Source organism: Balaenoptera acutorostrata, chromosome 9, assembly GCF_949987535.1.
Source record: "Balaenoptera acutorostrata chromosome 9, mBalAcu1.1, whole genome shotgun sequence".
Classification (NCBI taxonomy): Eukaryota; Metazoa; Chordata; class Mammalia; order Artiodactyla; family Balaenopteridae; genus Balaenoptera; species Balaenoptera acutorostrata.
Window position 1 is genome coordinate 56,617,859 of NC_080072.1, and position 26,072 is coordinate 56,643,930.

Below are 26,072 nucleotides of genomic sequence, written 5' to 3' on the forward strand. Positions count from 1 at the left end.
CCTCACCCCTCACACTTGGTTAGCTGCTGAAACCCGTCCATTCCACCTCCCAGCAGCTCCAGCCTCCATCCCCACCTCCACTCCTCTGCCTTCCCTGGGTCCTCGGTGTCCGCTGCCAATGTGCATGTGGCACCTGGCATGTTCTGGGTTGGGTGCCCTCATTCATGAATTCCCTTTGTTTTGGGTGCTTGCCATGTGCTGGGCACTGCACCAGGCCCTGGAGACACAGCTGCGAGTACAACAGATGTGCCCTCTGCCCTCTCAGAGCCCATGACCGAGCTCGTGGGTCTCCCCGCTGGACTGTAGTGCCCTGGCCTGTGCGTCCCAGAGCCCTGGCCCAGGCCTCCTGTAGAGTGGACAGGTCCGAATTAGCATGATTATTAGGGTCAGAGGGGTAAAAACATTTTATTTTGAAATAATTTCAAACTTACGAAAAAGTTGCAAGTTAAAAAGCTAGGTCTGCTGTGTACAGTATACACTTCACCTAGACTCACCAGTTGTTAACATTGTCCCACATTTGCTTTTATTTTCTCTGCACACATACATGTTATTATTTTTTCTGAGCCATTTGAGATTAGGTTGGAGATGCTGAGCCCCTTATCCCTGAATACTCACAGCTCTTGGGATGGCAATGCTTCCGGGCCCTCTTCGTGCATGGAAATGTGACAGCACAGGGGCTGGCACACACACATGTCTTCATCTATGTTTGTGTTCATAGATGATAAAAACCATGAGTTCACTCTGATCCCTCCAATTCTACTCCAATACCACCAAGTTCTTACTAAAGCTCGGCAGAATATTTTTAGATAATAAAACATCGGTGCATTAATTTCTTGCCAGGAGCATTGCATTCTTCCCCCAGCTGCTTGCCCACTCCAGGCTCCAACCTTCTCTACCCTGCAATCTTTCTAACTCCCAAGTTCACCTGTCAGTTTCCACTAAAAGACCGGCCTCGCAGTGGTGGCCTCGCCCATGGTTCTCGGTGCCCTGGCTCCTACTCACCGGTTTCCCACTCCCTCTTCTTGGTCGGGCCTGGCACCCCCCGGTCCCATCCTTAGCCACCCATGTTCCTGTTCCCCAAACGCCTTCCCTGATCCCTGCCCTTGTGCCTTGCACGTGCGCCGGCTGGGATTGTGGGCTTTCTTGTCACTGCTGAATCGGGAGCTCCCTGAGGGGGGACCCATGTTTCTCTAGCAAGTGCCCACTGCTGTTGATGGAATCGGAGGGAGATGGAGTGATGGGGAGGCTGTGGGCTGAGGGGGTGGGGTGAGGCCATGGTGTACACGAGGACATGGTGGCCTGGGACCCACTTCTGACTTGGGGACAGGGACATTTGATTTCCAGACAGAGCTTGTGCCAAGTCTTTTGTCCCCTGTCCCTGTCTGTGCCCCTCCAGGGGATTTATGCCCAGAGGAGAACTGATGCCCAGAAGGTCAAAGAGGACGTGGTCAACTATGCCCGCTTCAAGTGGCCCTTGCTCTTCTCCAGGTTTTACGAAGCCTACAAGTTCTCAGGTACCCCTCAGCCCACCTGCCCCCCGTCCCTCCCTCGATGGCTCTGGTCCATGGCAGAGGGAGGGGAATGGCCTGAGCCAGACTCCCCAGTCAGCCAGCCTCCTGCCCGCAGGGCCGCTTGGCCTCCAAGTCAACGTGCTGAGTGGGTCCTGCCTCCCTGCAGTCCAGTAGGGCTCCGTGGCACATAGTAGGTACTCAGCAACACACTGGGTCGAACAGTTGACTGAGTATTGTGATCATTAAAGCACCTACTATGTACAGAAGAGGGTGGCCCAGAGCACAGCCTGGGCAGAACCCGTGAAGCTGAGAGTAGATGCAGCCGACAAGTCTGCACAGGCTACTTGCTTAGCCAACCTCGGGCCACTGGTACCAGGCACCTGCTCCATGCCAGGCCCTGTGCTGGTGGTGGCTTCACAGAACCACCAAATATCAGGTTCGAGGGAACGTTGGGGCTCAGTTTGTCTGACTCCTCCCCGTATCCCACCATACTGCAGGGCAGGGACTTGTCCCAAGCTGCACAGACCAGTGGCAGGGATGCAGCTCCAACCCAGTTCCTTAATCCAGCACTCCCTTCCCACCGCACCTGGGGTTTTGACTTGTAGGGAGGTTGTGTTCTCCAAGCCTCAGTTTCCCCATCTGTAAAATGGACATCAATATACCCCACCCTGGCCACCTCCCTGGTGGTTATGAGGATCGAGAAGGGCTGGGTCCAGCAGTGGGCAGGTGCCCTCTCAGTGCCTCTGTCTCTGCCCCAGGCCCCAGCCTCCCTAAGAACGACGTCATTGTGGCTGTCAACTGGACGGGCGTCTACTTCGTGGATGAGCAGGAGCAGGTGCTTCTGGAGCTGTCCTTCCCCGAGATCATGGCCGTGTCCAGCAGTAGGTTAGTCCAACCCCCACTCCCCGCTTTCGTGCAGGGCGGGGACTTGTCCAAAGCCGCATGAAGACCAGTGGCAGGGATGGGACTCAAACCCAGGGTCCCGATTCAGCACTTTCTGAAATCAGGAGGGGCAGATGGAGACACAGGCAGACACACGGGGGAGGAGAGAGCTCCCGGGGCTTTTCTGCGGTCGTGGGGACCTTTGAAGGAAACCTCACAGAGGACATCCCCAAGGTGCAGAGACACGCAGTGGCCTGTCCTGGTCACATGTGACTGAGCAGCATTTGCTGCACCCTGCAGACCCCTCAGGCACCTTCCTCCCAATAGGGTGGGGGGGGGCGGGTATTTACAGCACATTCATGGCTGTTCTGAGATGGGCATGGGTGGTTAGGACAGTCAGGGATGGTCGAGCGTGTACAAAAAGCTGGCCTGAGATTCAAGGCCCTGTGTGGGACTCACCTCCATGTCCTCATCTCTAAAATGGAGGTCTTAACTTTCCTTCAATACAGTGGTGAGGAATACACGCAATAATCAATGGGAGAGCTCTTTGCAAACTGAGAAGTGCAGTGCACATGGGAGCAACGTTGGGAGTGGGTGCTGGAATGGACTGGCGTTCCCAGCAGTGCCTCCTCGCCCCATCTGAGGCTTGTAGGAGTGTCTCTGGGCTGTGTCCGATGTGGGCCAGGATTGGGTCACGTCCAGCTCTGACCAGGCACATGGGATGCAGTGGTGACAAGATAGTCCTTGTCCTCTTGCAGCTTCACTTGGGAGGGGAGATGGACATCGAATAAGCCATTTTAATGTAGGGGCCAGTGTGCTGAGGGCTGTGGGAGGGCAGGGAGGGCTTCCTGGAGGCAGTGGTTTCTAGGCTGAGCCTTAAAGGGTGAGTAGGAGTTAGACAACAAAGGGGAAGTGAGCTCCCCCTGCAGGCCTCCCAGGACCATGTGTGACTTTGGCCTGGCCGTGGCTGACTCAGGCTGAGCTGTGGCTGCCTGGCCCCGTCTCACCCTGGCTGGGCCGGCCTCTTTCTGGCTGGGCCACATCTGACTGGGCTGGCCTTGGTCTCCTTCAGGGAGTGCCGTGTCTCGCTCTCGCTGGGCTGCTCTGACCTGGGCTGTGCTGCATCTCACTCGGGCTGGGCAGGACTGACCCCGACAGGGCCCTGTTCTCCGTGTTGGTCCTGCAGGGGAGCGAAACTGGTAGCCCCCAGCTTTACGCTGGCCACCATCAAGGGGGATGAGTACACCTTCACCTCCAGCAACGCTGAGGACATCCGTGACCTGGTGGTCACCTTCCTGGAGGGGCTCCGAAAGAGGTCTAAGTATGTGGTGGCCCTGCAGGACAACCCCAGCCCTGGTGAGTGGCTCCTGGCACGAGCTGCCAGTCCCCGGGGTCAGGGTGTTAGGCAGATTACGTGCCCTGGCCTTGGCCTGGCGTTCAAGATCACTAGAGCCTGTTACCCAGTCTTCCCCAGACACCCTCGGTTCCAGCTGGACCAAATAGCTCAACCCTGTGCCTTCGATCTGTGCCCTGTGGGGAACCTTCCTCCCTCTGGTCTTAAATACCTATTACTTGCCACCTTCTCCAGATGAGATCAGGGGTTCCTCCTCAGTGTTCCCCTAAAACCCACCATCTTCAAATGATGACAGTGGTAACAACTATGGACTGTGCATCCCCAGGCCTCTGAGGTCCTGAGCAGAGCGTGAGAAAGAGACGAAATGAACCCATCCCTGCCCTCAGTGGGGAGGGGGTGGGAGCAGACAGTGACCATCCCTGTGATAGTGCAGCGACCCGGGAAGCCCAGAGGCTGTGGGAGCCTGGGGTTCGGGGAGGACATATGTGTGAGCAGAACGTTTGGGGCAGAGAGGAGAACCGAGCAGAGGTTGGAGAGAACAGGTGTGTCTGGGAACTGCGGGTAGTTTGTTTCGGCTGCAATGGGTGAGATGAGGCGGGAGGGGCAAAAAGTGAGGCAGAAGGAGTCAGGAAGGCCATCTGCCAACAACAGGCCTGTGAGCGTGTCGAGGAGTGTGGGATTCCTTTTAGGGCAGTGGGGAGCCACGGAAGGCTTCTGAGCAGGGAAGTGGCCCCCTCCGATGGCTGTCTGTGTGGGGGGTTGTGCAGGGTAGAGGCAGAGCGGCTGCTGAGCAGATATGGGACAGGGCCTCAGTTCCAGTGGGGAGGAGAGGCTTACAGGTCATCAACCCAAAGAGAGGTGTTCCAACCCAGCCTCTCTCTCTGCCCCCATGTGGCCCTGCTCACCCATGCCTTCCAGCGGGCGAGGAGTCAGGCTTCCTCAGCTTTGCCAAGGGGGACCTCATCATCCTGGACCATGACACAGGAGAGCAGGTCATGAACTCAGGCTGGGCCAATGGCATCAATGAGAGGACCAAGCAGCGTGGGGACTTCCCCACCGACTGCGTGTATGTCATGCCCACTGTCACCATGCCACCGCAGGAGATTGTGGTATGTGGCCCGGGGGTGGCAGATGCATGGGAGGCTCCCCTGGCCCCTCCTTGTCTTCTTCCCACATAAAATGGAGTGAGGGATTACAGTAGATTCATGCTTTGCTGCTTCTGTGAAGATGATCTGGGGGTCTTATGGGACCATAAACTGAAAGTTGGGGGCAACTATCAAATGTATGCCAGGTGGAGAGGGACCTAGAAATTGCATCGGATGAGGAACTGCCCAGGGGTAGGGGATCAGAGAAGAGTGGCCTAGGGGATGGGGGCAGGGGTAGGGGCTTGCACTGTCCAGAAAGGCAGTGAGGGCAGAGCTGGGAAGTGAGGCCCTGCTTCCTCTGGAGCCCCTTGAGCCAGCACTGAGGACTCACAGCCCAGCTTTCCAGGCAGCTCCTGAGCCAGGCTCTGTTGACGGGGCAGTTCTCACACGGGGCAGTTCTCACACTGCATCCGCTGCCTTGTCCAGGCTTTCTGACTGACCCAACCTGGTTCAGACACAGGGCACCAAGGGAAGGGTCTTAAGGCCAGCATGATGGAGGCAGTGGTAATGTCAGAGATCCCCCAGGAGGAGAGGTGTTCCCAGGGTCAGAATGGGGCACAGGGTCCACCCCCAGACCCACTTAAGAAGGCTCTGGGCTTTACCATGTTGATCCAGGGGCCCGGGGTGGAGATCCAGGGGCGCCTGACCTCAGCTCCCTGTCTCTCGGTCTCTAGGCCCTGGTCACCATGACCCCCGACCAGAGGCAGGACGTTATCCGGCTCTTGCAGCTGCGAACGGCAGAGCCTGAGGTGCGCACCAAGCCCTACACGCTGGAGGAATTTTCCTACGACTACTTCAGGTGACGGGGGAAGGGGAGAGAGGGCCCCAGGAGGGGGAGCTGCAGGCTCTTGCTACCCTGTGGGCTGCGTGGTGGGCTTGCTTTGTGGTGTCCCCGTCTGTGAGCAGGGCCCGGGTCAGAGGGAACCAGAGGGCACTTTCAGTCCGTCGACATGACGCTTCTCATGTTGTGTCATCTTATCCTTCCTTCGTTTAAGATACTGTGACTGCGCCCACCCCAGGTGGAGTCCTGGGCACTCCTGACTCAAGGCTGTACCTGCCTCACCGACTCACAGTCCTGGTGGGGAGACAGGCATGAGACCAGGCGGCTGTTATTCTGTGCGCCCAGTGTTGTGATGGAGATGCTGGGTCGGGGTGGAGATGGAGGCGAGGAGGCTTCGTGGAGGAAGTGGTGTCTGAGCTAAGCTGGGGTGGGGTGGGTTGGGAGGGTGAGCCGGGTGGAGGAGCGCCACAGCTGGAGCAGAGCGAGCAGAGAGAAGCAGGGGCGAGCAGGCCGGGGAGGCGGGCAGGGCTGCCGGGGCACAGCCAGCCTTGTTAGTATCTCCATCTGTCAGCTGAGAAAGTAAGGCCCGGGCGGGGCTGGTGACTCATCCCAGGTCACGCGGCGCAGCAGGGAAGCCGGTTCCCTGCGCTCGGCTTCCTACACGGGGCGGGATGGGGCTGGAGTCTCGCAACCTGGCCGTCAGCGCGGACCGTCCCGTGCTGTGCAGGCCCCCACCCAAGCACACGCTGAGCCGCGTGATGGTGTCCAAGACCCGCGGCAAGGACCGGCTGTGGGGCCACACGCGGGAGCCGCTCAAGCAGGCGCTGCTGAAGAAGATCCTGGGCAGCGAGGAGCTCTCGCAGGAGGCCTGCATGGCCTTCATCGATATCCGCACCCTCAGGGGGTGGGGGGGGGACACGGAGGGTCAGGCAGGGGCCACGGGGAGGGGGCGCCTAGGGCAGGGGAGGGCTGGGCTGGGCCCGGCCTCTAGGGTTTTCGTCTAGACACTTACTTCCTTCTGAGGGGCCCAGCTGGGGCCTGGGCAGACGTGGCCAGATGCTGATGGAGCGGCTCCCGCCGTGTGCCCGGCACCTTACAGCGTGCAGGGGGCTGCCTCACCTGTTGTCGCCTCGCACCCTGTCATTTGGTTGAGAGATGTGTATCGTGCCATGTGCTGGGCCCGGCGTGGAGACACGGCAGTGAGCAGACCCAGTCCCTAGCCTCATGGTGCTCGTAGTTGAGAGTGGACATGTGCTGATCGGGGTCAGTGCTGTGATGGGACCCGACAGCACACTGACCTGACTTGGCCTTGGAGGAGGGCAGGGAGGACTTCCTGGAGGAAATGATATCTAGGCTGGAGACTGGGTAGGCCTTGGCCAAAGGGGAGATGGGTGGGGAATGTTCTTGACAGAGGGAGCAGCATGTATAAAGGCCCCGAGGCAAAACAGAGCAGGGCTGTTTCAAGGGCAGAAATTAACTCAGCACAGCTAGAGGCTAGAGTTCAAGAAGGGAATCCCAAGATGTGGGCTGATGGATGAAAGTTTCCCAAGGCCTGTTAAGAAGCTTGGACTGTGTCCTGTGGTGCAGCCATGGGGAGCCACTGGGGCAGGGGGTGGCATGGTTAGATTTGTGATTTGCAAAGTTTATTCTGGTTGCTGTGAGGACTCTGGTAGTGGGGTTGGGGCCTGGAGCAGGATGGCCAGTGAGGAGGTGGCCAGAGGAGTTGAGGAGAGAGGGCGGGCAGTGGGCATGGAGAGCAGTGTGGGCAGATTATGCCCATTTCCTGGGTGAGTAGCCTGAGGCCCAGGACCACATGATCAGGGGTGGCAGACCCTGTTGGAGAGTGTGGCCGCCTGCCTCCCAGGCCATTGTTCCCCGATTGGCCGCAGCCTTCCTTGACAGCTCCCCACCCGTGCTCAAGTACATGGGTGACTACCCGTCCAAGAGGATGCGCTCCGTCAATGAGCTCACAGACCAGATCTTCGAGGGTGCCCTGAAGGCTGAGCCCCTCAAGGACGAGGTGTACGTGCAGATCCTGAAGCAGCTGACCGACAACCACATCAGGTAAGCCGGGAGGGTGGGAGGGTGAGGGGCAGGCCCCCACCCCTAGTGCTAACAGCTGAAGGTAATCGTAAAGGTCCTCCACCCACTGTGACGGGGAGCTCACTCCCTGCCGAGGCAGCAGCTGGCTCTGCCTGGGAACAGTCCTTCTCCACTCAGAGCAGGAAGCTGTCCTCAGGCCCCCTCATGTCCTAGCTCTCCCTCAAGGCCCAAGGAAGAGGGTCCAGAACCAAGAGGTGGTGGCTAAGCCCTCAGAGTCTGTCCTTCCCCCAAGCTGAACAGCCCCAGCTCCTCCTAATTTCCCGCTGCTCTCTGCCTGAGCCTCCTCTGGATACCCCACCCTAGCCCAGATGCCACTGTCTGCCTACAGGTGCATCTCATGAGCAATTGTCCCATCCCTGGCTCAGGCTGAGCTGGCTGTCAGTCAGAAGCTCTGGCTAGAAACTCTCATGGGCTGGGGGTGTTGGACCCCAGAGGGTGTCACCGCCTCCCTGATGGCCCAGACCATGGCAGGAGGGGGAAGTCAGGCACATGCTCATCTCAGAGCCTGAGAGAAGCCCCACCCTCTCCCTTTATTCCCAGACTTCCAACTCCCTCCCCAGCTGTGTCACTCTCTACATCTCTTATACAAGTCCACCATTGGACCATACATCAGATCTTTTCGCACATTCTGTGCCCACAGCCAGGAAAACCTGTCCTCTCCTTTGCATATCAGAATTTGCCTCAGTCTTCAAAGCCTAGATCAAATGCCACCTCCTCCTAGAAGCCCTCCAGGCTTCCCTCCTGCCAGACCGAAGGAGCTCAGAGTAGTGCCTCAGGGAATCCTGGGGCTGGTCTAACGTAGTGCTACTCAAATAATAGACGAGTTAAAGAGCTGCTTCCATCATAGGAAAGTCTTTCTAAGAAAAAAAAAATCTTAGCCAGAGTGCTTGGTGACACAGCTGATTTTTATTCTGACACAAGCACCTTACCTCCACCTGACTAGTAAGTGTGCGGCCTGGGGTGGGGTTGGCAGACCGGACTTTGAGTAGCACTAATGGGATCAGGCTGTCAGGGGGGTGGGTCCGTGTGGGTCCTCAGACAGGGGTGGGGATGAGGGCAGGCATGTGCTGCCGTGGTGAGCAGCTGAGGCGTATTGGCCTGCGGTGGCCCTGCTGGACACTACACCTCTTCCTGCAGGTATAGCGAGGAGCGGGGCTGGGAGCTGCTCTGGCTGTGCACAGGGCTCTTCCCGCCCAGCAACATCCTCCTGCCGCATGTGCAGCGCTTCCTGCAGTCCCGCAAGCCCTGCCCACTCGCCATCGACTGCCTGCAGCGGCTCCAGAAAGCCCTGAGGTACAGCAGGGGCTGCAAGGGGCAGAGGGGGCAGTGGGCATAGTGCGTGGTGGCAGGCACTGGGATGGGCTTCCAGCCACCCTGGCTTGCGAGACGAGTCCCTTGGGGATGCTGAGGTCCTGACCCATCTTTGGGGTTGGGACCCATCTTCGGGGTCCCACAGCTGCCAGGTAGACAAAGGTGGCAGTGCCCAGTACCCATTCTGGACAGTTTGAGAGTCTGGTTGCTCAGAAAGCTATTTTCTCATACCCTCAAGTCTGCTGGGGAGGCAGACACCTGGGCCGCACTCCGTACTCTGCAAAGCCCACGTGTACCCTTTGCTTCATTCGGTCCCCTCCACATCCCTATTTGGTGGGTACCATTATCATCTCATTTTACAGATGAGGAACTAGAGGCTTCAGTGTTTGTCACCTGGTAGGAAATGGTGGATGGGGATTAGGACTGGGGTTTGCCTGTCTCCAAAGTTCCCTCTCCTCTCTGCTCCCCATGGCCCCAGGAATCTGCTGCCTCCTGACTTGACCCCCTTCCCCCTCCCCTGGTTTTCAGAAACGGGTCCCGGAAGTACCCCCCGCACCTGGTGGAGGTGGAGGCCATCCAGCACAAAACCACCCAGATTTTCCACAAGGTCTACTTTCCCGATGACACAGACGAGGTGAGGGACTCTGGCTTCTTGGTCTGTGGGTGCCCCTGAAGGACCAGGCTCCCTCGGGGACACGGGGCAGCCCTGATGTCCCTTCCTCACCACCCCCACCTTTGCCCCCATCCTCCTGCCCCTCAGTGGGGTCGGGGCTCAGTCAAGAGGCCATAGACTCCTCAGGTCAGGAGCCCTTGGGTTCCTGGTTCAGCCTCTCACTTCCTTGATCAGCTTCCTTGAGAAGGTCACCCCTCCCTCTCTCTGAGGAGCTTCTGCTTTGGAGAAACGTGCTTTCTCCCTCTGAGCTGAGCTCTGTGTCGATGTCATCTCCCTGATGCCAGCTCTGTTCCTGGGCACAGGCCTGCCTGCTCTGCAGCCCAAGACCTCCCCCATTGCCCTGCCACTCTCTTGCAGACTAACCCTTCCTTCCTTCTCACCTGACCTGAGTCCCCTCCACCGTGGTCCCCTGGGCAAAAGTCCTATTTGTCTTCTTGTCATGCCCATTTGGTCAGGCTGGCTCCTGATCTACACCCCCTGCTCCATCCCAGCACAGCATCTCATTCAGATAAACAAGACCAACATTGAAACTTTCGGTTTGAAAAGCAGTTTAAAAACTTGTCTAGAGACTAGAGACTCAGAAATACCACTATAGGATTCTAGTCACAAGGACAGAAAAACTCCTAAAATCTTTTCCTGTCCCCTGTGGAAGGCTACATGGAGCATCTCCCCACCCCTCAAATCGCTCTCCTCCCTCATCTAAGCTTCCCCAGACTCTCCTATCCCTCTCAGCCCCAGTCTGGGCTGCGTCCCAGCTCTTGACTCCTCACCCTTTCTGGAGTTTGCTTTCTCCTTCCTCCAGTTTCTCTCCTTCCAATCAATCACCCTGTCCCTTCTGTTCTCCCTTGGCCTCTGCCATCACTCATGCTTGTACAGCTGGGCCCAGGACCCTGGAGGGCCAAGGCTTAGTCCCTCTTGAAGGGTTGGGAAGGGCACGATCTGGGAAGACCCAGACAGGAGTTGCTTTTTCTTTTTTTTTTTTTTTTCAAACATCTTTATTGAAGTATAATTGCCTTACAATAGTGTGTTAGCATCTGCTTTATAACAAAGTGAATCAGTTATACATATACAATATGTTCCCATTTCTCTTCCCTCTTGCATCTCCCTCCCTCCCACCCTCCCCATCCCACCCCTCTAGGTGGTCACAAAGCACTGAGCTGATCTCCCTGTGCTGTGCGGCTGCTTCCCACTAGTTATCTATTTTACATTTGGTAGTGTATATATGTCCATGACACTCTCTTACCCTGTCACATCTCACCCCACCCCCTCCCCGTATCCTCAAGTCCATTCTCTAGTAGGTCTGTGTCTTTATTCCCGTCTTGCCACTAGGTTCTTCATGGCCTTTTTTTTTTTTTTCCCTTAGATTCCATATATATGTGTTAGCATACTGTATTTGTTTTTCTCTTTCTGACTTACTTCACTCTGTATGACAGACTCTAACTCCATCCACCTCATTACAAATACCTCCATTTCATTTCTTTTTATGGCTGAGTAATATTCCATTGTATATATGTGCCACATCTTCTTTATCCATTCATCTGTCGATGGACATTTAGGTTGCTTCCATGTCCTGGCTATTGTAAATAGAGCTGCAATGAACATTTTGGTACATGACTCTTTTTGACCTATGGTTTTCTCAGGGTATATGCCCAGTAGTGGGATTGCTGGGTCGTATGGTAGTTCTATTTGTAGTTTTTGAAGGAACCTCCATACTGTTCTCCATAGTGGCTGTATCAATTTACATTCCCACCAACAGTGCAAGAGTGTTCCCTTTCCTCCACACCCTCTCCAGCATTTATTGTTTCTAGATTTTTTGATGATGGCCATTCTGACCGGTGTGAGATGATATCTCATTGTAGTTTTGATTTGCATTTCTCTAATGATTAATGATGTTGAGCATTCTTTCATGTGTCTGTAGGCCATCTGTATATCTTCTTTGGAGAAATGTCTATTTAGATCTTCTGCCCATTTTTGGATTGGGTTGTTCGTTTTTTTGTTATTGAGCTGCATGAGCTGCTTGTAAATCTTGGAGATTAATCCTTTGTCAGTTGCTTCATTTGCAAATATTTTCTCCCATTCTGAGGGTTGTCTTTTGGTCTTGTTTATGGTTTCCTTTGCTGTGCAAAAGCTTTGAAGTTTCATTAGGTCCCATTGGTTTATTTTTGTTTTTATTTCCATTTCTCTAGGAGCTGGGTCAAAAAGGATCTTGCTGTGATTTATGTCATAGAGTGTTCTGCCTATGTTTTCCTCTAAGAGTTTGATAGTATCTGGCCTTACACTTAGGTCTTTAATCTATTTTGAGTTTATTTTTGTGTATGGTGTCAGGGAGTGTTCTAATTTCATACTTTTACATGTTCCTGTCCAATTTTCCCAGCACCACTTATTGAAGAGGCTGTCTTTTCTCCACTGTATATGCTTGCCTCCTTTATCAAAGATAAGTTGACCATATGTGTGTAGGTTTATCTCTGGGCTTTCTATCCTGTTCCATTGATCTATATTTCTGTTTTTGTGCCAATACCAAACTGTCTTGATTACTGAAGCTTTGTAATATAGTCTGAAGTCAGGGAGCCTGATTCCCCCAGCTCCATTTTTCGTTCTCAAGATTGCTTTGGCTATTCGGGGTCTTTTGTGTTTCCATACAAATTGTGAAATTTTTTGTTCTAGTTCTGTGAAAAATGCCAGTGGTAGTTTGATAGGGATTGCATTGAATCTGTAGATTGCTTTGGGTAGTAGAGACATTTTCACAATGTTGATTCTTCCAATCCAGGAACATGGTATATCTCTCCATCTATTTGTATCATCTTTAATTTCTTTCATCAGTGTCTTATAATTTTCTGCATACAGGTCTTTTGTGTCCTTAGGTAGGTTTATTCCTAGATATTTTATTCTTTTTGTTGCAATGGTAAATGGGAGTGTTTTCTTAATTTCACTTTCAGATTTTTCGTCATTAGTGTATAGAAATGCAAGAGATTTCTGTGCATTAATTTTGTATCCTGCTACTTTACCAAATTCATTGATTAGCTCTAGGAGTTTTCTGGTAGCATCTTTAGGATTCTCTATGTATAGTATCATGTCATCTGCAAATAGTGACAGCTTTACTTCTTCTTTTCCGATTTGGATTCCTTTTATTTCTTTGTCTTCTCTGATTGCTGTGGCTAACACTTCCAAAACTATGTTGAATAATAGTGGTGAGAGTGGGCAACCTTGTCTTGTTCCTGATCTTAGTGGAAATGGTTTCAGTTTTTCACCATTGAGGACAATGTTGGCTGTGGGTTTGTCATATATGGCCTTTATTATGTTGAGGAAAGTTCCCTCTATGCCTACTTTCTGCAGGGCTTTTATCATAAATGGGTGTTGAATTTTGTCAAAAGCTTTCTCTGCATCTATTGAGATGATCATATGGTTTTTCTCCTTCAATTTGTTAATATGGTGTATCACATTGATTGATTTGCGTATATTGAAGAATCCTTGCATTCCTGGGATAAACCCCACTTGATCATGGTGTATGATCCTTTTAATGTGCTGTTGGATTCTGTTTGCTAGTATTTTGTTGAGGATTTTTGCATCTATGTTCATCAGTGATATTGGCCTGTAGTTTTCTTTCTTTGTGACATCTTTGTCTGGTTTTGGTATCAGGGTGATGGTGGCCTCGTAGAATGAGTTTGGGAGTGTTCCTCCCTCTGCAATATTTTGGAAGAGTTTGAGAAGGATAGGTGTTAGCTCTTCTCTAAATGTTTGATAGAATTCGCCTGTGAAGCCATCTGGTCCTGGGCTTTTGTTTGTTGGAAGGTTTTTAATCACAGTTTCAATTTCAGTGCTTGTGATTGGTCTGTTCATATTTTCTATTTCTTCCTGGTTCAGTCTCGGCAGTTTGTGCATTTCTAAGAATCTGTCCATTTCTTCCAGGTTGTCCATTTTATTGGCATATAGTTGCTTGTAGTAATCTCTCATGATCTTTTGTATTTCTGCAGTGTCAGTGGTTACTTCTCCTTTTTCATTTCTAATTCTATTGATCTGAGTCTTCTCCCTTTTTCTCTTGATGAGTCTGGCTAATGGTTTATCAATTTTGTTTATCTTCTCAAAGAACCAGCTTTTAGTTTCATTGATTTTTGCTATTGTTTCCTTCATTTCTTTTTCATTTATTTCTGACCTGATCTTTATAATTTCTTTCCTTCTGCTGGCTTTGGGGTTTTTTTGTTCTTCTTTCTCTAATTGCTTTAGGTGCAAGGTTAGGTTGTTTATTCGAGATGTTTCCTGTTTCTTGAGGTAGGCTTGTATTGCTATAAACTTCCCTCTTAGCACTGCTTTTGCTGTGTCCCATAGGTTTTGGGTCGTCGTGTCTCCATTGTCATTTGTTTCTAGGTATTTTTTGATTTCCCCTTTGATTTCTTCAGTAATCACTTCGTTATTAAGTAATGTATTGTGTAGCCTCCATGTGTTTGTATTTTTTACAGATCTTTTCCTGTAATTGATATCTAGTCTCATAGCGTTGTGGTCGGAAAAGATACTTGATACGATTTCAATTTTCTTAAATTTACCAAGGTTTGATTTGTGACCCAAGATATGATCTATCCTGGAGAATGTTCCATGAGCACTTGAGAAAAATGTGTATTCTGTTGTTTTTGGGTGGAATGTCCTATAAATATCAATTAAGTCCATATTGTTTAATGTATCATTTAAAGCTTGTGTTTCCTTATTTATTTTCATTTTGGATGATCTGTCCATTGGTGAAAGTGGGGTGTTAAAGTCCCCTACTATGATTGTGTTGCTGTCAATTTCCCCTTTCATGGCTGTTAGTATTTGCCTTATGTATTGAGGTGCTCCTATGTTGGGTGCATAAATATTTACAATTGTTATACCTTCCTCTTGGATCGATCCCTTGATCATTATATAGTGTCCTTCTTTGTCTCTTGTAATAGTCTTTATTTTAAAGTCTATTTTGTCTGATATGAGAATTGCTACTCCTGCTTTCTTTTGATTTCCATTTGCATGGAATATCTTTTTCCATCCCCTCACTTTCAGTCTGTATGTGTCCCTAGGTCTGAAGTGGGTCTCTTGTAGACAGCATATGTATGGGTCTTCTTTTTGTATCCATTCAGCCAGCCTGTGTCTTTTGGTGGGAGCATTTAATCCATTTACATTCAAGGTAATTATCGATATGTATGTTCCTATTCCCATTTTCTTAAATGTATTGGGTTTGTTATTGTAGGTGTTTTCCTTCTCTTGTGTTTCTTGCCTAGAGAATTTCCTTTAGCATTTGTTGTAAAGCTGGTTTGGTGGTGCTGAACTCTCTCAGCTTTTGCTTGTCTGTAATGTAAAGGTTTTAATTTCTCCATCGAATCTGAATGAGATCCTTGCTGGGTAGAGTAATCTTGGTTGTAGGTTTTTCTCCTTCATGACTTTAAGTATATCCTGCCACTCCCTTCTGGCTTGCAGAGTTTCTGCTGAGAGATCAGATGTTAACCTTATGGGGATTCCCTTGTGTGTTATTTGTTTTTTTTCCCTTGCTGCCTTTAATATGTTTTCCTTATATTTAATTTTTGACAGTTTGATTAATATGTGTCTTGGCGTGTTCCTCCTTGGGTTTATCCTGTATGGGACTCTCTGTGCTTCCAGGACTTGATTAACGATTTCCTTTCCCATATTAGGGAAGTTTTCAACTATAATCTCTTCAAAAATTTTCTCAGTCCCTTTCTTTTTCTCTTCTTCTTCTGGTACCCCTATAATTCGAATGTTGGCACGTTTAATGTTGTCCCAGAGGTCCCTGAGACTGTCCTCAGTTCTTTTCATTCTTTTTTCTTTATCCTGCTCTGTAGTAGTTATTTCCACCATTTTATCTTCCAGGTCACTTATCCTTTCTTCTGCCTCAGTTATTCTACTATTGATCCCATCTAGAGTATTTTTAATTTCATTTATTGTGTTTTTCATCATTGCTTGGTTCCTCTTTAGTTCTTCTACATCCTTGTTAAATGTTTCTTGCATTTTGTCTATTCTATTTCCAAGATTTTGGATCATCCTTACTATCATTATTCTGAATTCTTTTTCAGGTAGACTACCTATTTCCTCTTCATTTGTTAAGTCCAGTGTGTTTTGAGCCTGCTCCTTCATCTGCTGTGTGTTTTTCTGTCGTCTCATTTTGCCTATCTTACTGTGTTTGGGGTCTCCTTTTCACAGGCTGCAGGTTCGTAGTTCCCGTTGTTTTTGGTATCTGTCCCCAGTGGCTAAGGTTGGTTCAGTGGGTTGTGTAGGCTTCCTGGTGGAGGGAACTAGTGCCTGAGTTCTGGTGGATGAGGCTGGATCTTGTCTTTCTGGTGGGCACGTCCACGTCTGGTGGTGTATTTTGGGGTGTCTGTGGCCTTATTTTGATTTTAGGCAGCCTCTCTGCTAATGGATGGGGTTGTGTTCCTGTCTAGCTAGTTGTTTGGCATAGGGTGTCCAGCACTGTAGCTTGCTGGTCGTTGAGTGAAGCTGGGTCTTGATGTTGAGATGGAGATCTCTGGGAGATTTTTGCCGTTTGGTATTACGTGGAGCTGGGAGCTCTCTTGTGGACCAGTGTTCTGAAGTTGGCTCTCCCACCTCAGAGGCACGGCCCTGATGCCTGGCTGGAGCACCAAGAGCCTTTCGTCCACACGGCTCAGAGTAAAAGGGAGAAAAAATAGAAAGAAAGAAAGAAAGAGGCTATAAATATAGTGAAGTAAAATAAAGCTATTGTAAGGCAAAGCTATACAGACAAAATCTCACCCAGAAGCATATACATATACACTCACAAAAAAAAGGAAAAGGGGAAAAATTAATATCTCCTGCTCCCAAAGTCCACCTCCTGAATTTGGGATGATTCGTTGTCTATTCAGGTGTTCAGCAGATGCAGGCACATCAAGTTGTTTGTGGAGCTTTAATCCGCTGCTTCTGAGGCTGCTGGGAGAGATTTCCCCTTCTCTTCCCTGTTCGCACAGCTCCTGGGGTTCAGCTTTGGATTTGGACCCACCTCTGCGTGTCGGTCGCCTGAGGGCGTCTGTTCCCCGCCCAGACAGGACGGGGTTAAAGGAGCAGCTGCTTCGGGGGCTCTGGCTCACCCAGGCCGCGGGGAGGGAGGGGTACAGAGGAGGCGGGGCGAGCCTGCGGCGGCCGAGGCCGGCGTGACGTTGCACCAGCTCGAGGCGCGCAGTGCGTTCTCCTGGGGATGTTGTCCCCGGATCCCGGGACCCTGGCAGTGGCGTGCTGCACAGGCTCCCGGGAGGGGAGGTGTGGAGAGTGACCTGTGCTCACACACAGGCTTTTTGGAGGCGGCAGCAGCAGCCCCAGCGTCTCACGCCCGTCTCTGGGGTCCGCGCTGATCGCCGTGGTTTGCGCCCTTCTCTGGAGTTCGTTTAGGCGGCGCTCTGAATCCCCTCTCCTTACCCGCCGCGAAACAAAGAGGCAAGAAAAAGTCTCTTGCCTCTTCGGCAGCTGCAGACTTTTTCCCGGACTCCCTCCGGGCTAGCTGTGGTGCGCTAACCCCTTCAGGCTGTGTTCACGCCGCCAGCCCCAGTCCTCTCCCTGCGATCCGACCGAAGCCCGAGCCTCAGCTCCCAGCCCCGCCCGCCCCGGCGGCTAAGCATACAAGCCTCTCGGGCTGGTGAGTGCTGCTCGGCGCCGAGCCTCTGTGCGGGAACCTCTCCGCTTTGCCCTCCGCACCTCTGTGGCTGCGCTCTCCTCCGTGGCTCTGAAGCTTCCCCCCTCCGCCCCCCGCAGTCTCCGCCCGCGAAGGGGCTCCTAGTGCGTGGAAACCTTTCCTCCTTCACGGCTCCCTCCCACTGGTGCAGGTGCCGTCCCTATTCTTTTGTCTCTGTTATTTCTTTTTTCTTTTGCCCTACCCAAGTACGGGGGGAGTTTCTTGCCTTTTTGGAGGTCGGACGTTTTCTGCCAGCGTTCAGTGGGTGTTCTGTAGGAGCAGTTCCACGTGTAGATGTATTTCTACTGTATCTGTGGGAAGGAATGTGATCTCCGCGTCTTACTCTTCCGCCATCTTCTCCAATCCCCCCGCTTTTTCTTTTTAAAAAAAAAAATTATTTATTTTTAATTGAAGTTTAGTTGATGTACAATATTATATGAGTGAGTGTCAGCTGTACAACACACTGATTCACAATTTTTAAAGGTGGTATTCCACTTATAATTACTATAAAATATTGGCTATATTCCCTGTGTTGTGCAGTATATCCTTGTAGTTTATTTATTTTATACATAGTAGGTTTTATACTTCTTCCTTTTCTTAAGCATGGTGCCCAGCTCTGGGGAAGCCCCCTCAGAAGGAGGGTGTCTTGCACGGGAGGGGGCTCCGTCTAGCTGCAGGCACGGCCACGGGGATGCGAGAGGCCCTGGGAGAGGCCCTGCCAGAGCCAAGCAAGTGCTCCCCGCCACCCCTTCCCCCAGGCCTTCGAGGTGGAGTCCAGCACTAAGGCCAAGGACTTCTGCCAGAACATCGCCGCCCGGCTGCTCCTCAAGTCCTCCGAGGGATTCAGCCTCTTTGTCAAAATTGCAGATAAGGTGGGTTGGGGGGGTGTCACTGATTGCTTATCTGCCTGCTCTTGGTCTGTCTCATGGGAAATTTGCTGGCGCCCTGGGAGCTCACGGGGCAGCGGGGCTGGGGACAGAGAGAAGGAGGGACGGGGAGAGGAAGAGACACTCTTGCGCACGGCATCCGATCGTGCCCGTCTCTTTCTTACGTCCCTGCAATGGCCCCCTTACATGCAGCAGCTGTACCTAAATCTCTCTCCTCTGAGGCACTGCACAGCCTGGCCACAGACCTCTTGGGGGCGCTCTGTGCTCTGGACGCACTAGGCGCCTCACCCTGCCCCAGTACACGTGTACTTTCCGGAGCTGATTTGACTGGTCCCTCAGCTGCCAGGCTGAGGTCAATTCACCTCTGAAAAAGCCCTTGAAGGGAGGATGACTATCCCCACCTAATAGACCACAAAACCTGGGCTCAGAAGTGTTAAGTGACTTATCTCAGGCCCCACAGCAGGGACTCAGATCCAGGTAGGTCTGACTCTGAAGCACAGGCCCCTGCCTTCACCCCACATTGCCCCCCGCCCCATTTATGTCCATGGGAGTCACAGGCCCAGCTTGAAAGCCCCCTCCCATGGGGGGCCTCCCTGACCCTTGCAGGCAGGTCAGGTGCTCTCCCCTGTCGCTCACCCACAGTGCCCTGTGCATCCATGCCCGTCTCCTCACTTCATGTCTGTCCCTGTGCCAGACACTGTGACCCAGAGGTGATCTCAGTGAGGTCCTGGACCCAGGGGGGCTTAGAGCCTGTGGGAGGAGCAGGACACGGATACCAGAGAATGTCCAAAGCAGGGCCTGGGCCCCTTTCTCGGCCTTTTTTCCAGGGTCCTAGAGCAGCAATCAATCAGTGACTCTTTGCTGAATGACTGAAGGGAGTCACTGTCACTGGACAGACACACTCAACAGGCACAGTCGGGGCAAGATGGGGTTGATACACAGACACCCCCTCTGGCTGCGAGCAGGAGTTCTGGAGAAGGGGCTACCGGGGAGGCCTTGGGTGGGAAGGTCAGAAAACTCAGTATTGCTCAAATTAAAATGAGTGGACTAGAATGGCCATGTCCCTAGGTCATCAGCGTCCCTGAGAATGACTTCTTCTTCGACTTTGTACGACACCTGACAGACTGGATAAAGAAAGCACGGCCCGTCAAGGATGGTAACGTGAGGCTGAGTCTTGGGATCATCTGAGGCCTGAGGCCGGCAGGTCCTGGCTCAGGGCCATACCTGAGGCCCACCTGGGTGGGGCCCGAGCTAGGCCTTCCTCCGGGGCTGGTGCTGGGCTGGACACCCTTCTGTGCTGGGATCTTCTGGGTGACCGACTGCCCTCTGCCGCAGGAATCGTGCCCTCGCTCACCTACCAAGTGTTCTTCATGAAGAAGCTGTGGACCACCACGGTGCCAGGGAAGGACCCCATGGCCGATTCCATCTTCCACTATTACCAGGTGAGCTGCCCAGAGCCCCTCTGCTGGGGCTGCCTGCTGTCCTTGCCAGGGGCGGGGCAACAGCATGGACCGGAAGCCATGCCTGCCGGGGTCTCCGGAGGCGGCCCGACCTCAGATCCTTCTCCTTCCCAACCCTCCAGCCCTCGGGCTGAGCTCTCAGGCCCTTCCCCTGGTGAGGGGCTATGCTCTGAATTTGGGATTCTGCTGGTACACCTGGGTCTGTAAACGTTTTCCAGCAAAGGCATGCACCTGCGGGAAGCCAGCAGGGTGGTTCACAGGCTGAGCCTCTATTATGTGTCTGGCAGTTTGTACTTATTCTGTCCTCCCAACAAACCCCAAGAAGGAGGCATGTTGTTCCCATTTTACAGAGAAACACTCAGAGAGATCAGGTGATGTAATTAGGATCACAGGGCTGATGGAACTGGGGTTTGATTCCAGGTCTTCATGACTGCAGACTCAGTGGTCTCTTCTGAGGTGGCCATTTACCGTTCTGTGGGACAGACAGACCAGGATGCTGGGAGGGGCGCCAGTGGTGGGGAAGGCGGCTGCCCTGGTAGACAGAACCCTGGCCTGGGAGCCAGAAGGGCCGCCTTCCTTCAAACCCGGGATCTTCCTCTCCCCTTTCCCCTTTGCCCCATGTTGCCCGTTTAGCAGGTGGCACCGTTAACTACCAGCTCCCCCAAGGCAGAAACCTGAGTCAGCGTGGACCTCTCCCATGTCCCAAATCACTCACCTGATGACTTTACCTCCTGAATATCTCTAAAATGCATTCACGTCTCTCCATCACCACCTCCACCAACTTGGGTCGGTCCACCATCTTCTCTCATCTGGAAGAAGCCCATAACCTTCTCTCTGATCTCCTCCATTTCTCCTCCATCTGTCTTCAATCCATTCTCCACAGGGTGGTCACCATGATCCTCCCATTGCCTTGTACCAACACTCCTTTGCTCAGCTCACACCAGCTGCATTTTCTCAGATGTGCCTTCGTAATGTCTCTCTTCTGGAATGCTCCTCCCTTGGTTCTTTCTCTCAGCTACTGAGTTTTTAGATGTCAATTCAATCATCTTATCTTAAGGGAAGTCTTCCCTGCCCCCCAGACTAGATTGGGTCACCTTGCTATATTCTCTCATAGCACTGAGAACAATTCCTTCAAAGATTGTAGTTACACATTGGTTTGATGAATAATGTCTGTCCTTGACTACAAGTTCCATGAGAGTAGGGAGGGTATATGTTGTTGCTTAAAGGGCCTGACCCATAGTAGATGCTTAATATTTGTTGGCTTGATGGATGGGTTCATAGGTGAATTGGTGACTCACTAAATGGTTGGGTGGAAGGATGAATGGTGAATGAATGTATGAGTGGATATTGGTACATGGATGGATGGACAAATGGGGGAATTAATGGGAATTTGATGTGGGTAGGTACACCCTTATGGGTGGGCAGGTGGGGAGATAATGTGGGCGGGTGGATAGCTGGAGGGATAGATGGATGGGTGAGTAGATGAAAAGGTGGGTGGATAGTTTCTGATCTGCAGTGTATCCTCAGGCCATCCTTGGTTTCCCTACTCTTCAGATAGTGGATAAGACAGATGTAAGGTTCCAGGAGCCTGTGGGCAGTGCTGGCCCTTCTTTAGAGGCTTCATCTTTGCTTTCAGTCAGCTCCTCATCCTCAGCTACTCTGGTTCTGGGTCTGGAAGATCAAGGTGGGGATGGGGCTGGTGCTGCTGATGAAATCAGTGGGTCTCAAGGGAACACAGCGGGAGGAGGCCAGCCTGAGAGGCTCTTCCCAAGGAAGGACAGGCCTGGGGGGTTAGGGTTATGGAACAGTCACTCACCCCAGCTGGTCCCTCTGAGTTTCTTCATCATCTCTGAAATGGGGCTGTTCACCTCACTGGACTGTTATGGGGGAAAACGAGATGATCTTCACACCTGGCTCTGCTTTAAATCTGTAAAGCGCTGAATCTGTGCGGCATAATGCTGCTTCCCTGTACTGTGCCTTCCCCCCTTGGGGAGCAGTGTCAGCTGAGGTTGGGGAAGCAGGTGGGCCCAATATGGGGTAAAGCAGTAGACCCGGCCTCGCGGGGGGGTGGGGGGCGCTTAAGGGAAGGAGCCCGCTTCCTCCAGGTGCCTCCACTGCCTGTGACCTGCTCTGTCTCTGGCAGGAGTTGCCCAAGTATCTCCGAGGCTACCACAAGTGCACGCGGGAGGAAGTGCTGCAGCTGGGGGCACTCATCTACAGGGCCAAGTTTGAGGAGGACAAGTCCTACTTCCCCAGCATCCCCAAGCTTCTACGGGAGCTGGTGCCCCAGGACCTCATCCGGCAGATCTCACCTGACGACTGGAAGCGGGTGACCATGGGGGAGACAGTGGGAATTGGGGCCCCCTGAATGGTTCTCTGGGTACCCCAGGGTCAAGGGGGCAGGTGCTGGACAGCAGCCCAGGGAAGTATCTCTTGTGGTCCCTGTAAATTCAGCCGGCCACTTGGCAGTAATTTGCCCTGTCCTGGTTACCATGGTGACTGGATTTTGATACTGTTTGGCCTGCTTGCTTTGGGGAGGGAAGGGCTGTCAGGAGTCCATTAACTGGTATAAGTGGGGAGGCTTCATAGCCTCCAGCACCCCCATCCTACACCTGGCCCTCCAGGGCCCATGACAGCTGCCGACAGTGCAGATGGGGCAGGAGCAGCAGGGGAGGGGACTCTGACCCCGCCCTCCCCCTGCAGTCCATCGTCGCCTATTTCAACAAGCATGCAGGGAAGTCCAAGGAGGAGGCCAAGCTGGCCTTCCTGAAGCTCATCTTCAAGTGGCCCACCTTCGGCTCAGCCTTCTTCGAGGTGAAGGTATGCTGTGGGTGGGTGCTTCTCAGGACGAGGGGGAACCAGATGGCACAGAGACTCCTCCCCATGACTTTGGGAAACTGCAGTGGTCTCTGCCACCTGCCTGGCAAGGAAAGGAGGAAATGGCCCTCAGCTTTGTCCCAGCTAGGTGTCTCAGCTAAGTACTGGGCCCTGGGCTTAGTCCTGGGACACTGAGGGGCCATTATCTCAGCCTGGCAGGGGAGGCAGATGGGTACAAAGGCCAGAGTAATGCAGGATGATCTGCACTGTGACAGTGGGGTGGCAGAGCCTGGGAGGCCCAACCAGACTGCGAAGGCTGAGGAGGCTTCCTGGAGGAGGCAACGTTGAGCTTTCCAGGGAGACCCTGAGGGGAGGGTTCCTAGCAGACACCCTGGCACGAGCAAAGACCCAGAGGTGTGAGAGCTCAGGCCTGGGCAGGAAGTGTGAGTGGGTGAGTGTGGATGGGCGTGGGGTGTGAGGCGAGCAGGCTGCGGTAAGAAGCAGGTTGGTGAGCAGGAGAGGAGGATAGGGTTCCTCCTGCAGGTGGTGCCCAGCCTGGAGGGTTTTGTGCAGGGATGATGGGGCCAGAGCCCACTCTGACTTCAGGGTGGGGATGGATCTGAGGGGCAGGACCAGAGGCAGGAGGATGGTGAAGTGGCTGGGGTGAGGGGATAGGTCAGGATGGAGAGGGGGGAATGGCCTTGCTACACACTGGGGAGGGGGGCCCTTTGAGAAGCCTGGCTGTGCAACGAAGAGAGAGGTAGGTAGGTACACCTGGAGGCAGGTGTAGGGTTCAAGGAGGCTTTTTAAAGATGAGAGGCTCCAGGGCTGAGAGAGAGCAATAGCAGGGACTCCTAGAGAAGCAGGACAGAAGGGCTGAAACTGCTGCCGGGCTGGTTGGGGACCCATGAAGGGATTTGGGGTAGCTCTGAGGGCCCAGCAGAGGTACTGATAGAAACCGTGAGGTCGTGGCAGGACCACGAGCACCACTGCACCCCTGGTATCAAGCAGGCAGCAGGAGAGCTAGACTTAAGCCCAGCTGGGGGCGGCTTCACTCCTGCTCCAAATGTTTATAATATTTCCTGCTCTGGGTTCCCCACCTGATGTCTCTGGCTTTTTTTCTTTTAACTAGCAAACTACAGAGCCAAACTTTCCTGAGATTCTCCTAATTGCCATCAACAAGTACGGGGTCAGCCTCATTGATCCCAGAACCAAGGTGAGCAGTGACAGGGAAGAGCAGGCGGGGGTGGGCTTCTCTGTTTGCACTTCTAACAAAGGCCCCCCAGACTCAAACCCCAAGAGACCCTATCGGCCACCACCATCCTCGCGTCATCCACCCACCTGGCCACACATCTTGAGAGGCTGACCGTGTTTGCTGTGTCTACTTCCTGACCTCTCATCTCTCCATCAAAACTGCTCTCTGAGTTACTAACAAAGCCCTCGATACTAAATCCAAGCACTAAAGAGTGATTGGCCTTTCAGCATCATTGGATACTACCAACTACTTCCTCCTTCCAGAATGCTCTCTGTCCACATTGGTCAGGGTGGGAGGCTCTACTGGGGTAACTGCTGCTCAGGTTTGTGGGCCTGAGCAGTTCCTACCAAGGGGGCCAGGAGACAAGTCCTACCACTGACACAGGAGGGTACAACTGGGGCTGTTGGCGAAGGGGGCAATGACCACGATCTTCCCCTTGGCTCCATGTGCCCACTTTCCTGCTTTTCCTCATATCTCCCTTGGTCTCCCTCTCAGGCACTTCCCTGGGCTTCTTCTCTACCCAGCCGACACACCGTGTTCCCCAAGTCTGTGTCTTCTTGTCTCCCCCCTCCAACTCTGCTGGACCATCTCATCTGGGACCACAGTTTCAGTTCCTTCAGGCTCTCAGATTTCCAGTTCCGGGCCCCATACACCTGACGGCCTCCTGGGCTTCCTTGGTTGTCCCACCAGCTGGTCCTGCCCAAGGCCTGGAGGGGGAAGGCATCTGCTTCCCACAGCAGCTCCACGGCACAGCTGGACTCTACTCTTTGCTCCTTTTCTCGTCTGAGAGCCTGAGGTCCTTCCTGTGGGTGGTGTCTGTGGGCTGGAGCTGAGGAGAGTGAGGCCAGACAGACAGTCCAGGCCGTGCAGCTTCAGACTCTCTGCTCCCCTAGGACATCCTGACCACTCACCCGTTCACCAAGATCTCCAACTGGAGCAGCGGCAACACCTACTTCCACATCACCATTGGGAACCTGGTGCGCGGGAGCAAACTTCTCTGTGAGACGTCACTGGTGAGAGCTCTTCCTTCCAGGCCTGGCGGGCTCACCTGCAGCTTCAATTGAGGGACCCAAAAATTAGCACCTTAATGTGAGGTCGCAACAGCTTAGAGCCTTAGATGTCTGGCTGGATGAATCCAACCCTTCAGCTGTGTGGCTGGGGAGACTTAAGTCCAGAGGGTGGGCAGGGTCTGCCTTTGTCTGGGCTTCTGTCCACTGCAGTCTCCTGGGAGCTGTGTTCTGGGTCTGAGTGGGCGGCCGTGTCCTACTCTGTGATCTGTTTATCTATCTATCTATCTTCTTGCTGCTGTTTCCAGGGCTACAAGATGGATGACCTCCTGACTTCCTATATTAGCCAGATGCTCACGGCCATGAGCAAACAGCGGGGCTCCAGGAGTGGCAAGTGAACAGCGGGGAGGTGGTGCTGCCTCTGTGCCTGCTCTCCAGGCAGCAGCTGGCTCAGGACCATCAGCTACCTCTGCCGCCGGGGGAAGACCTCTGCCATCGAGGCAGGGAGGCTGGGCCGGCTGGCCACCACTGACCGTACCATCGTGGCCTCTGACCCTCCTTCCGGTGCAGCGGCCTCGCCGGGATGCAGAACTCCCCTCCATCCACCCCTGAAGCACCCGGTTGGTTCTACTCCTGGCTTGCTGTGGCCTTCCCAGTTGTAAAACCCTGTGCTCCTTGGATGCCGTTCTTATCTCAGACTGGCCCTACTATGTGACCTCTTTTGACTTTCTGTGCGCCACCAGGAAAGGTAACCAAGAGGACTACCTAGTTCTTCATGCTGGGAACAACCAAACCAAGATTGTTCTGAAGCCTAAGGGACTGGCTTAATTCCCCTAAGTCCAGGAGCCTCAGCTTGGGTGAGGGAGACGGACCACTTTTATATATTACAGTGTGAGTGAGTGCTGAGCCCCTGCTCAAGGCTCCCCTGATCACCTCAGGCATAAAGCATGTGTTCCATCTTCTGGCCCTGTAGTGTCTTTGCTGGGGGAGGGGCAGGGTGTGGGGCTAGGACAGGGCCCTTTGGGGGAGTGGCCTATAGAACTGTCTCCTTGGTCTGTGCGTGCAGGGTCAAGCTGGTCTGGGGGTTGGTTGGGGGTGCTTAAAGGACTGGCTGGGCCTGGGGCAGGCTGAGGGGATGCTGCCCTGGGAGGCGGTGACCTAAGTGTGGATGGGCTGGAGATCCAGAGGGGGGACCAGCTTCTGGGCCTTACCTAGGGCCAGTGGATCAAGAGTGG

The 26,072-nt window shown here is 53.0% G+C and overlaps 1 protein-coding gene across 7 annotated transcripts in view; it reads left to right on the top strand.

Moving 5' to 3' along the window:
• The window catches only part of MYO7A (myosin VIIA), a 115,227-nt gene extending 89,438 nt beyond the window's left edge, over positions 1–25,789 (top strand). For 6 of the 7 annotated variants that reach the window (XM_057552813.1, XM_057552811.1, XM_007187574.2 and 3 more), the window contains 17 exons: positions 1,397–1,514; positions 2,270–2,396; positions 3,466–3,749; positions 4,666–4,856; positions 5,567–5,691; positions 6,401–6,558; positions 7,584–7,737; positions 8,914–9,069; positions 9,616–9,721; positions 18,170–18,283; positions 19,367–19,454; positions 19,634–19,740; positions 21,902–22,087; positions 22,462–22,578; positions 23,708–23,791; positions 24,724–24,843; positions 25,146–25,789. In XM_057552813.1, the coding sequence (XP_057408796.1) occupies positions 1,397–1,514; positions 2,270–2,396; positions 3,466–3,749; positions 4,666–4,856; positions 5,567–5,691; positions 6,401–6,558; positions 7,584–7,737; positions 8,914–9,069; positions 9,616–9,721; positions 18,170–18,283; positions 19,367–19,454; positions 19,634–19,740; positions 21,902–22,087; positions 22,462–22,578; positions 23,708–23,791; positions 24,724–24,843; positions 25,146–25,235 (2,325 nt within the window). In that variant the 3' untranslated portion in view covers positions 25,236–25,789. The remainder of the gene's footprint in view (positions 1–1,396; positions 1,515–2,269; positions 2,397–3,465; positions 3,750–4,665; positions 4,857–5,566; positions 5,692–6,400; positions 6,559–7,583; positions 7,738–8,913; positions 9,070–9,615; positions 9,722–18,169; positions 18,284–19,366; positions 19,455–19,633; positions 19,741–21,901; positions 22,088–22,461; positions 22,579–23,707; positions 23,792–24,723; positions 24,844–25,145) is intronic. The other variant, XM_057552812.1, reaches the window with a different exon arrangement.
• Positions 25,790–26,072: the final 283 nt, after the last annotated feature.